The sequence below is a fragment of the Vidua macroura genome, chromosome 1 (genome assembly GCF_024509145.1).
Source record: "Vidua macroura isolate BioBank_ID:100142 chromosome 1, ASM2450914v1, whole genome shotgun sequence".
Classification (NCBI taxonomy): domain Eukaryota; kingdom Metazoa; phylum Chordata; class Aves; order Passeriformes; family Viduidae; genus Vidua; species Vidua macroura.
In genome coordinates, this window is record NC_071571.1 from 66476451 (window position 1) to 66492814 (window position 16364).

At 40.5% G+C, this 16364-nt stretch overlaps 1 protein-coding gene across 9 annotated transcripts in view; it reads right to left on the reverse strand.

The window, feature by feature from the left end:
- The window catches only part of HIVEP1 (HIVEP zinc finger 1), a 126677-nt gene that overhangs the window by 44209 nt on the left and 66104 nt on the right, over nucleotides 1-16364 (reverse strand). For all 9 annotated transcript variants that reach the window (XR_008436160.1, XM_053970379.1, XM_053997240.1 and 6 more), the window contains one exon: nucleotides 13162-13215. Coding sequence is in view for 8 of the 9 variants with exons in the window: in XM_053970379.1 (XP_053826354.1) it covers nucleotides 13162-13215 (54 nt within the window). In the remaining variant the exon portion in view is untranslated. The remainder of the gene's footprint in view (nucleotides 1-13161; nucleotides 13216-16364) is intronic.

Here is a 16364-nt window from a genome sequence, read left to right on the forward strand (position 1 = left end):
AAGTACAGTCATAAATATTTTCACTAAAATTACATTTTTTCCCAAACAACAAAACCTTGATTACATAACTGATCCATACAACTATGAAAAAGTTTCCAGCCAACAAGTCAACACGAAGATTTGAACATGATTAACACAAGTGTCATGCTTGATTTTAAGTACAAATAGAATAGATTTTAAAGTAAATCACCAACAATTTTAACGGTCTTATTTCAGTGCCTAATTTCAGACTTCATGAAGTGGCCAGAGGGTGGTCACTCCCTGTCTCAGAGGTCAGGAGGCAAGTGACAGAACTTGGGGCACTCCAAGCCAGCAGTGGTATTTGAAAACCCCAGTCAGCAGGATTAATGTATGTTTATGTACTTTTATTACTGAGAACACCAGTCCAAACATATCTAGAGCAGACCCTTAAAAACACTGGATTTGTATGTAAAGCACATTTTCACATCGATTAGTTGAAAAGAAAAGTAGGGAGGAGCTCTGACATTCAAAGGCTAAAGCAGTATGACACGGATTGGATCAAGTGTTCATCTGTGCCAACATTTGTCCTTTTGTTCATACCAGCAAACAGCAGATGATTCCATAGGGCAAGCATAAAGTGAGTATGGCTTCAGGATTTCACACTGTCTGTAAGCACATGATTATTTTTCTTGGTGTTTTTAACAGACAATGTTGATATGTGACCCATCAAAGGTATTGTACTGGCTGTCAGGCACAGGTTCCCCAATCCTCTTTCAAGGGTCATTTCACACCAGATTTTTATACTGGAATGACTATTTTATCAGCATAACTTCTCATTATTAAGCAAAATACCAAATATCCTCCTAACACAAGCTCCTGTGCACCTGTGTTAGTATGTAGTACCTGCACCCATTTGAGTAGTGCCACTAACTTCGATGACAGCACACATGTTTGTAAAGTCAAATTAAATGTTCATGTCCTTTACCATCAGTGTTTCTCAAGTTCATATATCAAAAGTAATTGTAGAGAAAAAGAAATATTGATCTACACACATGAAGAAATCACATCTAGTACCTCTGCAACTGAGTGAATTTTCCAAACTGAAAATTGGTATTTCATACCATCACAAAAAAATTCAGGTGGGAAGGGACCTTAGAAAATCTCTAGTCAAACCTCCTGCTCAAATCAGGGCCAGCTATGGGATCAGACCTGAGTCCATAGGGCTTTGAACTGTAACAAGGAGAGAGTCTACACAGCTTCTGTGAGCAGTATCTTCCACTGCTTAACTGTCCTCATGGGGAACAAGCCAGTCTGCATCACTCTTGTTTCAACTTGTTCCTGTTGCCTCTCATCCTCTCACCATTCTCCATCACAAAGAGTCTGACTCCATGACAACCACCGCCAAAACCATTTTTTCTCAAGCCTGTATCAGCCCTGGTCCCTCAGCTTCTCCTCAGAGTGTAAATGGTCCAGCCCTGATGGCTGTGGTGACTCAACACTGAAATCACTCCAGGTTTCTGATGCTCCCCCTGCACTGTAGGATGCTGCTGGTATAACCAGAGTATCTAAAAGTGGTCTAAGGATTGCTGAGTAGAGGCAGATAATTCATTCCCCTGATCTGGTCATGCTTTCATCTACGCAGCCCGGGATGCTGTGGTCTCCCCTGCAGCCAAGTGTGCTGCTGGTGAGTGACCAGCTTGCTGCCCAACACACCCCCAGGGTCCTTCCACAGAGCTGCTCTCGGGCCTGTCAGTCCCCAGCCTGGAGCTCCTCCTGCCTGGGTGCAGGGCTTTGCATTTGTACCTGTCCTCTGATTGTCCACCTAGCCAGACCTTACCAACCTGGATACAGCAATATTGTGGGAAACATTGTCCCCTTGTCCCCAACTCTGTAATAGAAGCCATTTTATCATAGTTATCAGAGCTTGCATTAATTTCCATTGTTTTGAGATTGGAATAGATAAAGCTGAATGTTTGCAAAGTACTTTTGCTCATATTCATACCCAAGACACTGCTTGCATGCTTCCACAGGTCTTCAGCTTGTTAAGTCACCATGATCAGAATACACACCAATGATACATTCTCTCACTACACCAGGAACAGCATCCCTAGGAATCCTGCTTTTCTGTTTTCCTTTTTGCTTAATTCCTTTTCTCATTTGCAACTTCCATCATGAAACAAATCCCACCACTAAATTCTGCTCACATTTCATCTTACTAATGGCAAAACTAACAGGCACCTCAACAAAACCAATGCAATATAAAAGCATTCTGCTCATATGGAATTTTGGGGTTTTCAACTACAGACATTCCAAGAAATACCCATATTGCTGGCTACCAAAAATAAGCAATTGCTAAGAACTGACAAATAAAATTTAATAATGTTTAGTACAAATGGCAAAGTTTAAACTACACAATCTACTGTTTCCACTAATTCCATATTTACAGGAGTGAATTGTGAAGATATGTTACATATGAAGGTAACACCAAGGAAAGGAAGAAGTATTTCTTGCCTTTGAGTAATGTTTCCCTGAAATAGGGAAACAGGCCTGCCTATACTTCTCCCGTAAGGGAGAGAGAAGCTGGTGTGGGAGTGAGCAAGGGGCTGCTCAGCCCCCAGGTTTCAGGACCTCCCTCACCAGTGTTTAAGTTGTAAAGTTACACTGAAGCTGAAAGGGGAGAATAATGTTCTGGAACTTTTCAAAGCTACAGTGAAGAGATACAGATATGATCCAGTAATTAATTCAAACCAAAAAAAGTTCCTCCCCAAGAAACTGGAACACACATAACCTCCTAAGTGAAATACAGCAACTGATATGTTTAAAGGTTCCAGCCACAAAGGTGTCCTCTGGGCTAGTCCTCACATATGGTGAAATACCACTGTGAGGGCAGAGCGGATTAGCTTTATAAATTGTGCAATAACATTTTAGCATAAGCGAAGGGAGACACCTTTACCCCTAGGTGCAGAGCTTGGACTTATCAGGAAGCTTTCCCACGATACAGTTTCATCTCAGATGTGAGAGCCTGCCAACCCTTGTTTGGCCTTGGGACAGGTAAAGAGTAAATGACAAGCTGCAGTCTGGGGCTGTCTTCCTGGCGGCACCTTTTTAAGTCATGGCTACTCACATCAAGACACCCTTGACTTCTGATGAGGTGTAAAGGATGTAACTGCCCTAAGCTAACAAGACCAAGAAATACCTTCTTTAGAGCAGTTTGGTCTCATTTAGTGCATCTAGCATCTCAAGTGAAGAAAGTAACAACCAGCAGATTTTTAGCCATAAAATCAGCATGCTTGATGAGGAAGACCATGAAGATCAAACAGCAATAAACACCTGACAGCTGAGGTAACACGAGAGCCTGAACTGAGACATTCCAATGTCCACATGCAAACAGGAATAAAATGCAACACTTCAACACATCTGAAAACCTCCGACCAAAGCAAAATAGGATCTTTTCCCCCCCCAAAAGAATTAATTTCCTGCCCAGCATGACACACATTAAATGAAACATGATATTTGATACTGATCAAGATTTCCCACCATTATGGTGTAAGAAACCAGGAGAGGCTGAACCACTGTGAAGTTTCATAAGACTTGACATTGAAAGACAGAAGAAAAGCAATGCAAAAACAGCAGACACTGACCACATAGGCCATGGTTAATGCCTAACCACACACATTAAATTGCAATGTATGAAGATTCAGCAAGGGCATATACTACAGAATTTTAAACATCCTGAAAAAAATTTTAAATATTTGCTATATTAAGTAGCCCTATGGCATTCATGTACTGGCTCTGCATTATAGTGCTTTAACAGCTCTCTATTCCTTATCTACACAGAACCCTTCATACTCATCTAAGAAAAGTAATCACATTTTAAGTGCTGTTAAGATAAAGCACATTGACTATGAGTAAGTGGTGAGACAATGCTAGGATAACTCACATCACCAGCCATCACAGCCTGACAAGTTCTTCCTTGCTGGGCACCCTGAAGACAAGCAAAAAGACAGGATGCCTCCCAAAAGGCATAATAATGAGCTCCCAGACAAAGCCAAAGAAGAAACCAGTTCCACCTAATTATCCATTTGAAAATAAAAGCTACTTAAATATAAATAGTTAAAGAAACTACACTGCCAGAAATTAACTAAAATATCTCAGGGACATCCAGAAATTTTCCTTGACTGTCAGGCAATGTTGTCAACAGTTTCACAACTAAAGTATCTGTTTGTAATTTAACGATGTCCAGCTGTTACTGGAAAGTCAGGATTTGGCTAGCAAATCATCAGAGCCAACTTCCACCTCTAACACCACTGAAGAAGAAAGGCCATGAAAACAGAATGATAGACAGGCTCATGAAACAGCAGCCAGTTTAAGGGTTTTCAGCAGAGAGCAACCGCTACATGGTTACCTATTTTGAATGCAAAATAGCCAAACATGAGTCTGGGGAGAAAAAACAGAAATGAAAGGAATAAGATAGTAAACTAAACCATCCCTGCAAATAATGATGTTCAAACAGAACAAGCTTCTTAGTCACATTTTCCAAATTTCTTTAACATAATCTTCCATTTGAAAAGCAGGGCTCAAAAGAAGCCATTTCCATACTGCCTGTACCAACTCACCAGGAATGAAGAATACGAAAGAGCTCAACCTAATAACCTTATTTAAAGACAGAGAAAGGAAAGGACTAGGAGGTTTGGCATAGAGAGTAGGAAAAGTCCCATACAGCAGGTCTTTCTTTTGGGACTAAATGGTGCTGTGAACATGACAGAAGTAGAGTACAAGTCCATTTGACTGAAACCTAGATGTGAGAAATGTCCTAACCAAGGAATATTCAGATTGTGGTTTCGTCGTGCTGCAGGTGGAAATGATGATCTCCCCCCAGGGTAGGTTTGCTTCAGCATCAGTGGGAAGCCCCCAGTTCTGAGACCTCCGAGCTACTCAGAGTCCTTCCCCCAGCCTCACCCGCCCTTTATCCGTAAATGTGCACAGTCTCTCTTTTTGCCCTCTCACACATCAAGAAGATTCCTAGGAAAGGCTCCATGCAGGTCAGCCCAATAAGCATATAGCTACCAGAGAGTGTACATTTAATCCAACTCATCACTCATCCATTTTTATATTATATTTTCCCTTCTGAAGCAGATCAAAGGAAACTAACAACTCCCAGAGCTAAAGGAGTATCAGGAAAATACGAAGAAAACCACTCATTACTCATATGCAAGGCAGACTACAAGGAAGCTTACAAGTAAAAACCTTGCATTTCCACAACTAGCTTGCTCCCAGTTCATATCAGCTAAAATTAGCACCCTATTGAATTCACCACACGCGTGTGTGTAGGTATGTTCTCAAATTAGCCAGTTTGTTAGCTCAGCATCCTCCCACCACAAAAATGAGCTTGTTCTGGCCTCAGATTCTATAAAGTTGAAAGAAATCCTTCTATTCATTAAAGCAGGACTAAGCTCAAAATGTTGCTGTGTCTGAAAACATAGCCACTGATTTAACAATGTACTGTACAGTGGATTTGGAATAGATACTTTCCATTTACTATCAGGAAGATGCTTTTCCAATGATTGTTTTATAATGTTAATTTTTAAAATGTCCCTTTGAAAATTATCCTTTCAGGTTAGAATCTCTTTTGCTGAACTGTCATTCAGAAAATTTGCCATACTTGTCAGGAGAAGTCAAAATACTATCACTTTAATATCCCATTAATGCTTTAACCAAGTTCTCATAATAGCTTCAAAGGATGAAATTTTCAATTTAAAACTGTAAATCTGTTTGTCTGCCTGTCAAAACACCATCAGCTCTTGCTATGTCTAGCACCAGCAGTGGATATATTGAGCAGGTTTCATCTGCTAGTTGTCTAAACTAAATGTACTAACAGAAGAAAATTTAAATAGAAATAACAGATACAGACATTGACTCACAATGCAGAAGGTCTACAGGAGCCAGAAAACTTCCCTGGGTTAAGCCCATAGTCTAATGTTGTCTCTCAGAGCACAGAACACTCAAGCATCTCCATTTTTATCAGTTTGCCCCCACTGGCTAAGTGGGGACATTAAAATGTATTTAACTGTTGAAGACAAGAGCAAGGAAAAATTAGGTTAAATGATATCAGAGACTATTTCTGTTCCTGAAAAAGTCAGGAGAGTTTTCTCACTGTTCTTTGTGGGCACAAACCCCTGTATTGAATGTGCTTGAAGACAGAAAGGACCTTTCAAGTTGTCACTGTTGTTATTAGCAGCACACAACGTTCCTTCAGTGTGAAAACATTAGAGATTTTAAGAATAGATGTGACTTTATGAAAATGTGAGATCGTGTACGACATGAGCTATAGACATGAATAGTTCCTGCATTAAGCCAATCATAGATGTCTGGGCTGATGTAAATATTTTAGGAAGACATTTCAGTCTTTAATTAAAGCCCTATAGATTGACACACAGAGAACAATTTAAATAAACTATGTCTCAGATAGATGTATTGACATATCTAAATGCAGATACAAATACTTGATGAAATCAAGTATCAGGAAAATGCACAAGTGAATTGCTCAAAATCTCACTGCTAAGTGGTAGTTTTGAACACTTTGAAAGTAAAAGCTAGGTAGTTCTGGTGTATGTAAAAAAAAAATAAAAAAGCTAATCCTCTCACCAGCATTAAGTAACAAACATGACATTACTGTAATTTGCAATTTTTGAAGATTATATACTTCCATTTAGAATGACTGTATTTCTAGCCCATAGGGTTGCTGAAGATAAGGATGAGAAGATGAAAAGAATCAAATGAAACTCTGGGTCTTGGTTATGTACCTTGCCCAAAAAGTAAGGCAGTTTCCTACAAATACAAAATGGAAAGAAAATGTTTTGGACTAAGGATAGTACACTGGTACCACACAGCAGCAAAGAATCAGAGAGCTCCTGTACCTGCGAGCTTCCTGGAAAAATTCAAGGAAACATCTGAGGAGGATGACATCACACTAAGCATGTAAATCAAACCATGTAAATTGTTCAGCATCACATTTCCAGATTTTTGTCTGATACCTCCCCTTCTCATTTCACTTCCTATTTTCCCCAAGTGAAAGAATACAGTATTGACTGCACTGGTCTGGCTGTGTTCAATGCCAGGTGGCAGGTTTGATAAGCCTTTGAGCAACCCTAGTGAAAGGTGCTTCTGACCATGCCAAGGGATTTGGAAGAGGCTAGAACTAGATGATCTTTAAGGTCCCTTCCAACCCAAACCATTCTATGATTCTGTGATGGCCTAGGGAGCAGGGCACATCACCAGCATGCAGTGCTCCCACCTGCTTTTTTGGAGAGGTATAGTGGTAGAAGGCAGGAATAGGAGTGCCTGTGAGAAGGGGAGAGGAGGGAAGGTACCTGGCTGCTCCTTTGGGGCCAGATGGTGGGCTGGTGAGAGTCATCTGTAAGCTGGGACATGACAACATGAAAACAGCAGCAATCTTTAAGATAAGACATATGCAATGCTTTGTTTATCTAAGAAAAATGCTGGTATATTTATAATAATTGATTTCAAACTCCCTCTATAATTTTGTCAACAATATGCATTCAGGTAAGAAGAGGGATGATAAAGTGGGGAGGGTTTGGAAAAACTCTCAAGATACAAAATATGTCTACCATGAATCTGCAGCAGAACATATATTTGTGAACTAAAGTCTTATGCTCACATTTATAAAGACAAATCTTCTCACTCAAATCTGTGCTGTTCAGTGTACTAGAAAAATAACGTTCCAGTTAAAAAAACAGCAGATGGGCAAACAAGGTAAAGGGCATTTAATTTTGGTTGCCTCTCCTCCATGCCAGCACACTGCTTTGAAGGGACTGCAAGTGTGGGAGGGGAACATATGTGCAATGTGGATTGTGCATCTCAGAGAGTATTTGGTGGTGAACACAGTCTCTCCTTTCTTTCCTCTTTCTATGCACGACAGCTCAAAGGTCCGCTCACTCCAGGCGTGGTTCCACACAGCTATACCGGGACTGAAGGAAGCAAATGGAGAGTCATGTTCTGCACGCAAACAGCGACTGCAGAGCCACTCCACCAAACACTGCTTCAACCTTTAGGCTTCGAAGACAGATCAGCACCCATTGAAAATGATGATGGAGGTTTCAAGCAGCTCCATGACAGAGGCTGGAAATAAAGGTGTACTTCAACAGCACCCCAGAAGTTGCTTGGACCTTGCTGGAGTCCAGACCAGGGCTTTGAATGGTTCTGTTGAGGTGGTTTCTCAGTGAGCATTGAGAGAACCTCTAGCTATTTGAACAATCACTGATCAAGTCAAGCAAAACTCTTGAACCTGCCAACAATGTTTCTGTATCTAAAAATAAATGTGAAGACACTTTTCTGATATCAAAGCATAGGACTGTGGAAAGAGAGCTGATCTGAGAGGTGAAATTCTGGTACTGTCTCAGGGACAGTATGCAGTACCTATGAAAGGGAATGCTATCATCAAGACAGATCTGCCACAATTGGCCTCTGGAATAAGTGAGAGCAACTTAGAAATTCACGGACTAGAAAGTGAACAGCTACGCTGAGGATCTGAAACTGATGACACAAAAGAATGAACAGCTTAGTATTTAAATTCTTGCATCTCCAGCTGAAGGCAAGACATTGAAAAAGCTCTTTAAGGAATGTGGAAAGGATGGAGTGAGAAACTACAGCAACTTGACTGATAGGCAAATGACAGACTAAAATAGGTGCTAAATAGACCTTAGCACAGACCCTTTAATTCAAGTGAGTACTCCATAATGAGTACTCACTATCAGAACGGGCAAACTGCAAGGGACCAACATAACTGACCTGGAACTTAAGTAACAGCTTATTCCTTGCAGGACAGCCTGCAAGTCTAAACTCCAATGAGGTTGATGAACACATGCATGTCTCCAGTCCAATGCAGACCACCCTATAGTCTGAGGACACAACAATAGCCATGAATGAGAAGGAGAACAAAGAAATCCATCTTCATCTTACCCAAAGATTTATCATTGACCCTTTTGGCTGTGATACTCCTGAAATTATGGAGTCCAAACAGCCCAAGAGACCCCAGGATTGATAGGCATACAGAGCACACATCTGTGTTGCCTACCAATGAGATAAGATGGTCCTTTTGGAAACCTTTCATCCATTTTCTGACAAATCTTGGTGCTCTAGAGTTTGTCACCAACTTGAATGTTTTGAATGTTAAGAGAGAGATTTAGGTGGCAGTCAGCATTGCTGACACCAAGTATGGAGACAGTCAAGTTTGTTCCACTACTCCTAAGGAATTCAATGGTGGTGTTGGTAGTGCTGATGTACCTAGGACCCAGAGTGCTGTGACAGGCAAAGAACTGCTGCAATGGTTAAAGCAGGAAACAAAATGCTTACAGCACTTCAGAGGCTGGACTGTCTCTGAGGATGACCAAATCAGATGCCTCTGTGGTGATCACAATCTGACAGAACTTGACTTGTCTGGAAGGGAGAAGACAGAGAGACATCCTTGGAATGGCTTTCTTAGGAGGATGGCCACTGGCAGATCAAAGATAAAGCAGCTGCATTCACCTGAATGCTTTCCAGCCCACAATATCCAGTGAGTCCCACACCACAGAAAACTTCAACTGCTTTCTCAAGGAGAGATTTTGTGTAGTTCAAGCTCATCATCCCTTCCAGATTTTAAAGAACACCATGTGGAGCAAGACCTTCTCTATCACACTAATTAAACCTTGTACATGTCTCAGAAGACAAAATTCAGCTGCAAAGTGGGGGCACACCCAGGGTGTAAAAGAGTACTGGGAGATAGCAGCAAAAATAAGGAGAAGCACAGTTTCTCCTCCTGAAAATGCAGAGTAGTAACTGGGCAGCAGAGAGAAAACGAAACAACACGAGAATTAGCCACCTTCCACACTTGCTGAGCAGGAAGCTGAGCACAGCCCCTAATAAACATTTTTCTGGTCTCAAGTGGTTATTTGAACCAAGGCTATTTAAATAACTTTTGGACTATCACTTCAAAAAACAAAAAAGCAGTTGCAACTTTATACTAAATAACTAAAGTGCAAACTTGAAAACTGTGTCTTCCCATTTACTGCCTCATTTGTGCTTGAGTCCTATTCCAATTTGCACTTAATTGGATTACTATAGCTAATGGCAAAATGAGTTGTTTTAAATACATGCATTTCTGTAGTCAATTAAATTCAACTTAAATCCCAAACATGTGTAAAGTTATGACTGATCAGTGCACAAAGCTACTCAGAAGAAACATAGTGCAAATAAACTTATGAAAAACTCCTCCCCACAAATACATTGTGCCACTGACAGCTCTTCTGACAGAGCAAGACTCAACTTATGATAAATTCCACAAAATTACATTTCTTAATCATTTCAGATAGAAAATAAACAAATTTAAAGTGATCTAGATGAACTGAAAGCCAAAATAAATTAACCAAGGGGAAAAACGTACAGTCATACTTCACACAAAACTGTATACACAGGATTGTGATTTACAATAACTTATGTGAATATGTGCATATTTTTGTTTACTTGTTTGGCTCAAAACATGCATTTTCTTTTTTTCAGCAGCCTTCAGAGTCAAATAAATAATTTTATTTACCTCATATTACCAAGAATGTGATCTATTCAGGCATTTAAGAAACTAAAAAAAAAACCCCACAGTGGCAGAGGACAGTTTTAATTTGAAAAGAGTAACTTTATTACCTCAGTTATTTCTGTATCAGTTTTCAATGTAAAACTTTATTTTTCAATTTCCAGCCATAAGAATTTAGGCTAGAAGCCAAAAATTAAGTCAAATCTCTCTTTGATTCTGAAACGCTTGAAAGCTGAGTGCTACCATCACATAAACCTTTGTAACCCCATCCCTTTCCAGAGTACATTGCTAAGTTAACCCTAGAGAATTTATCTTCCTTTATGCAAAGATGTTACTGGGCCACACGTGAGAACAAATGCCTGAAAGCAGAGGTTAGCTCGTCTTTAGCTTGAACACATGCATCACAAAAAATCATCCAGAGCAGTATTAATTTTGTGAGACCATGAGCAACAAGGACAGCAATACCTTACATGCCATTGGATGACAATACCACTTATCTATGATACACTAAATAGAAATACATAAGAAATGCTTAAGAGAAGGTCTAGCTTGTTTAAAAGTCTCTGCAAACATTTGAAGGCCCGCTATCTAGCCACTTATGTTTTATCTCTTCCACCTTTTATAAATACATAGAGCAGTCCTGGTACTCATATGAGACAGTTTATATCAAACATCTTGAAATATGAAACCAGCTACAAGTTTGGAGAAAAAAAAGCTGAGCAAAATATGGACAAGATTTATAAAATCGTGAAGGCAATGGATAAGGTGAGTGTAGAACTGTTATTTAACAATTCACAGTGCTTGAGCTAGAGCTGTTTCCTGTTGAAAATTGAAGGAAAATTGGAAATTCAGGAGAAAAAATAAAATCCTTTATTTTTAATGTCATTGCTAGTGAACTACTTGCTGCCAGAAAATGTTGGGTGCAAGCAGCATTTAATCCAACTATACTCATAGATAACAGCTCCATGAGTGTCTAGATAATAAAGGGATGAGGCAGACATCCCTAAATTCAATGTGTGTGGACTTCATAAGGGTAAGATGCTAAAGAAAGTGGCCAGGCTTATGTGGTGTCCTTGAACAGTACATCCTACTCCCTCCATTGGAGGCCAAATGCTGGGTCAGAAAGACCCTGCTGACATCCACTTGGGTATGTCTTCTGCTCTCTAATCTTCAAAAAGTTTTGAAGTTCATTGTTTTGAAAGATAATAAACCTTCCAGGACAGAGCATCAACAATTTACAACACTGTTCACAGATGTGTCACAGGCCAGACGGGTAGCTCACCACCACTGAAAGGTGAATGCCAACCCCGAAAAAGCCAAAGCACTGACACCAGATACTAGAAAATATTTAATCTGCTAAATCCAGCAGCTCAAGAGAAGTGAGGCCACTGCTGCTCCATACCCCCAGGTCCAACCAGTAGTAAGGCTGAAAATATTCTCCCAAGAGGGACATAAACACAGATCAAACACACACACACCCATACATACGTACATATATATGGCTGGACATACAGATCCTGACAAGACACTCTGAGCACTCCTACCTCATCCTACTCCTTGATCTGGCTAAGCAGGGCAAAGGTCCACTAATGGAAATATTTCTATGCATCCAAGGTGGATCTCACAGCAGCTTGGCTCAGCCACCCGTGGATCCCAGACTCCTCAGTTGCTGCACCTGGACAAATCAGCCCTCAGGGTTGCAGCCCCACTGCAGTTGCAGGCACAGAGCATTACACAACCCCCAAAAGCTTTTATCCTGCATCCCCTAATGTGTTCCACACCCCCAGCTAGCAACTCTTAGTCCAAAAAGTGTACTGCAGAGCTGTTCCTTGACTCCACATGGTGACAGTTTCACTCCTGGACACGGGCTGGGGCTCTGCAGGCACAGGCACAGGCCTGAGAGGAGACTGGGCAGGATCACTCTTTCTCTGAGTCCTTAATCTGGGTTTCTTCCTGCCCCGTTGCTCCTCCAAGCTGTGGACATGACCTCTCATGCCCCTCCCATGATGGGCCCAGTAGTAACCTGGCAAAGTTCTGTTTGGGCTCCCCAGACTTTGTCTGGGCATCCCCACGGTATGCAGATGAGATTTATCACACAACCAAACACGTATCACTGCAGTCAATCAGCCATTCTTGAAATGCAATGACTGCACCAGCTTTCTAAGCTCTAACACAGAGGTTACATCTGCCACAGTTCATCTGTTTCTTAAAATAAGCTGTGATGATCAGTCCCTTTCCTCATCATCTGCTGGAAATCATCATATATTGCTCACCAGAAACTGAGTATGGTTGTTAATGATTAGGTAAATCACATAATGAACCAAGGGTTAGCACAGGCTGTGGTCAGCAATGTTCATGTCCCTGATGGTACAGCTTCATGCGATCTCATCAAGGTCAAGGCAGCTACTTGAGTGGCTAAAAGAAAGCCTTTGTGTCTCAGCTGAAGTGGGACATTTACAGACAGAGCCCCGGATATGCAGACAGACATGCCTGGGGCCTCATCCAGTGCCCAGTCCAGTCAAGTCTTTTCACTGACACAGGAAGGCTTTGGACCAGCCTGTAGGATGACAATACTTTACTTATTTTCTATTTTATTTTTTGGGGGTTGTTATTACCTCTCTGTTGGTCTTCTGTTCCATTAAGTTGCTTTTGTGCTTCTTCAATTTTGTCTGCAAGAAAGAGGTCACTATTAAAATACATATATAAAAAAGGCAAGATTGTAGTAAGTCATTTACTGAAATCAGTCTTGAAATAACTGTTTATATTCAGGAGTGATATCATTCATGTGTAACTATGTGGTACATTATGAGTAACACAACCATATAAAATTTTATCATGTTTTACCAGGGAGGTAAAACTATTGACATGTTAAATTACATGGAACCACAGAAAGAAAAGCACTGGCATCGGATCTGCAGTTAACAGCTAATCCCACTGTAGCTTCCTACCATCTATAATAATGTGTGCAGTCAGGGGACTCTTTGGAATAGGTATTATGTTGCATTACAGAGTGTTTTAATACATTTTTGAAAAATACTTTAGAACAAGTCAATGTCGCATTACACATAGTGAGAAGAACAGCAAACAGGATTTGCTAAGTGAAGCAATGGAGCCAATTGTCTCACATGGGAGCACAGGGGGCAAGTGGTAGCCCCCATCTTATTTCTCGGTGAAACAACCAGAAATTCCCACACACACAGAACAGGAGCAAAAGGAGGCCCTGAGTCTACTCCCAGTCTGTCTTTGCAGTTCACCTGCTGCCCCTTAGACACACTGGTGTTGGAAGGAGAGTTGTGCTTTGCCTGCTGTTGCACAGAAGGTCCCATGGAAAGAAGGGTCCTTGTTCTGCATGAGTGCATGTTTGCATGTGCAGAGCAAGAAGCAAGAAAAGATGCACCTGGAGTGAATAATGCACCGATCTTCTTTTGATAGCAAACAGTCCTCTGAGTGGGTTTAGGATAAAAGGTTGTGTTAAGAAGCAGCAGCACTGGGAGAGGCTGGGCTCTCCCTCTTGGTGCTCTGAGCATCACACTATGGCCTGACAAGATCTGAGCTTGGAACATGGCTTTCAGATGTAAATGATCATTTTCTAAAATACCTGTGAAAACCTTTTTTCCTTGTATTTTTTTCCTCTTTTCCCCTGGTGGGGTCAGTTTTTATTGAACTAAATTGAAACAATAGAATATAACTGGATTCATCCTAAATCTCTCGGACTCTACTGGTGCAACTCAAGAAATGCCAGACTTCATGGCTGCCAAACACAGGAGGAGGACGACAGCCCTGCAAAGCCCTCACCTCTTTCTTTACAAGCAAGGAGGCTTCACTCAGTCTGACTTTTACTCAACCTTGCTATACAACACATGGTTTCAAAAAACGGCTCTTTCCTCAACACAATTCTTAAAAAGTGTGTTTAAATGACTTCTCTATTATTTATCAGCTGAATCACTCAAGCATGTTGGAACCATTTGTTCACAGTTGAAGTCTGATACGGTTTCTCGATTATTTCCTCCACAGAACCAAACAATTATAACTGAATCAAACCCTTGCAGCTTTTAAGACTGAGTTTTGTTGAGATCACTCTGGTTCTGCATTTCTGTTTTTCAGAACAAGTACCAGGTTTCCTTTCTCATTAAATCTCAGTAACTTCTCCGCTGTACATTGTCCCAGAGAATGAACTAGAACATCTCACAAGGGTGCTAACTGAGCAGACTTCCAAAGCTTCTCATGAGAAAGACTACCACGGCAATTTTAAAAGCCAAACTTCTTCCTGCTTCCCCTGGGGTTAGTGAGACATACATACGTATTTAACAGAAAGTTCTATCATATTTTCTTTTGTACTGAGTTACTGGCTGCTGAAGACAAACACAACTCAAAAAGAGCACAATCCTTCACCATCTCTTTACCAAGCCAGTTAAGCAGGCTTACTTTAAACACAGAAGACTCGATATTTAATGCTTTCCTGGATTAAATAATACAGCTTAAATACCAAACGTATTCATACATTTTTTTTTTTAATAGGAAGGGATTTAAATAATCATTTCCAACAGAAAAAGAGGAAATTTAAACAAAGCATCTTTTATATACATGTGCCACTAATACTATCAGAGGACAGTGTATCTAGCAATCTTACACGGCTTTTCCACAGATTGTTGCTTTACAGAAAGGTGACGGAATAAGCAATTTACAAAGTTGCAGGACAGCCGATAAAATATATGAACACAGAGGAAAAGAAGAAATATCAACAAATTACCCATGTAAATGGAGCTGTAGATTTTAACAAAAGACAACAAGAAATCAAATCTATAGCTTGGCTCTCAAACTCACTTTCCCTATGCTTAGAGATATATTTAATACACAATATATGGTGTTTCTGCTCTCAGAGTAAATGTTTTGTCAAGAAAACTTACACCTAAGTACACAGACAACTGTAGTTTTATTATTAAAATTATTATCTGCATATTTCACATAAATGCTACAAGAAATACATGCATTTAAATTCACAATCATCCTACTTTTTAGAGAAAAATTACTTAAGTATTTTGGAATCACACTTCATGAGATTGCCAGAAAGATTAAAGGCTTTGATCTCCTTAACTGAATACGCTGTCTTATTGAAAAAAAAAAAAAAAATCAGTTCCTATCAGTAATTCCCAACCATTTCTTTGTCAGACTGTAATCCCAAACAAAGAACCACAGATAACAGAAACAATAGCTAGGTAAACAGGTGACTGGTACACAGCCAGAAAGTCTCCTACACTTCCTGCCTCTCTTGATATGTTTTCCCCAAGGAGTTATTTTTGCTGTGTATATTTCTTCATACCCATGGCGGTATTTCTGTGTAGAACAGTTTTGAACATTCTGAACGCTGAAAAATCTTGGTGTTGGTGCTGGAAACCAAAACCAGTGATCTATACTGTAAATGAGACATGAGTAATAACATCAGTTTGGGGCTAAATGTTTTGTTAGGGTCTACATCCTCCTAATGGCCAGCATCACATGCTACCTGCTCTGGCTATTGCACCGAGGCATGTCCAAGCCATCACACAAAACCTGCAGCAGCTGCTTCCCGCTCTGCTGCATTTTACAGCTACAGATCCTACACAGGCAACTGCCTGACAGACTGCTGTGTTTCAGGCTGGAGGGAAGAACTGGGTTATCCCTAAGGGCCATGGAGCAGGTGGCAAGAGCAGGCTTAGAGCCAAGTACCCCAGCAACACCAAAAGGCAGCCTTCCCCAGGTCTTCTGCCAACTCGCACGTATTCTAGCAATAACTTGCTAACAAATTTATATTAACCAGTCATCTCCTCTTGTATGCCAT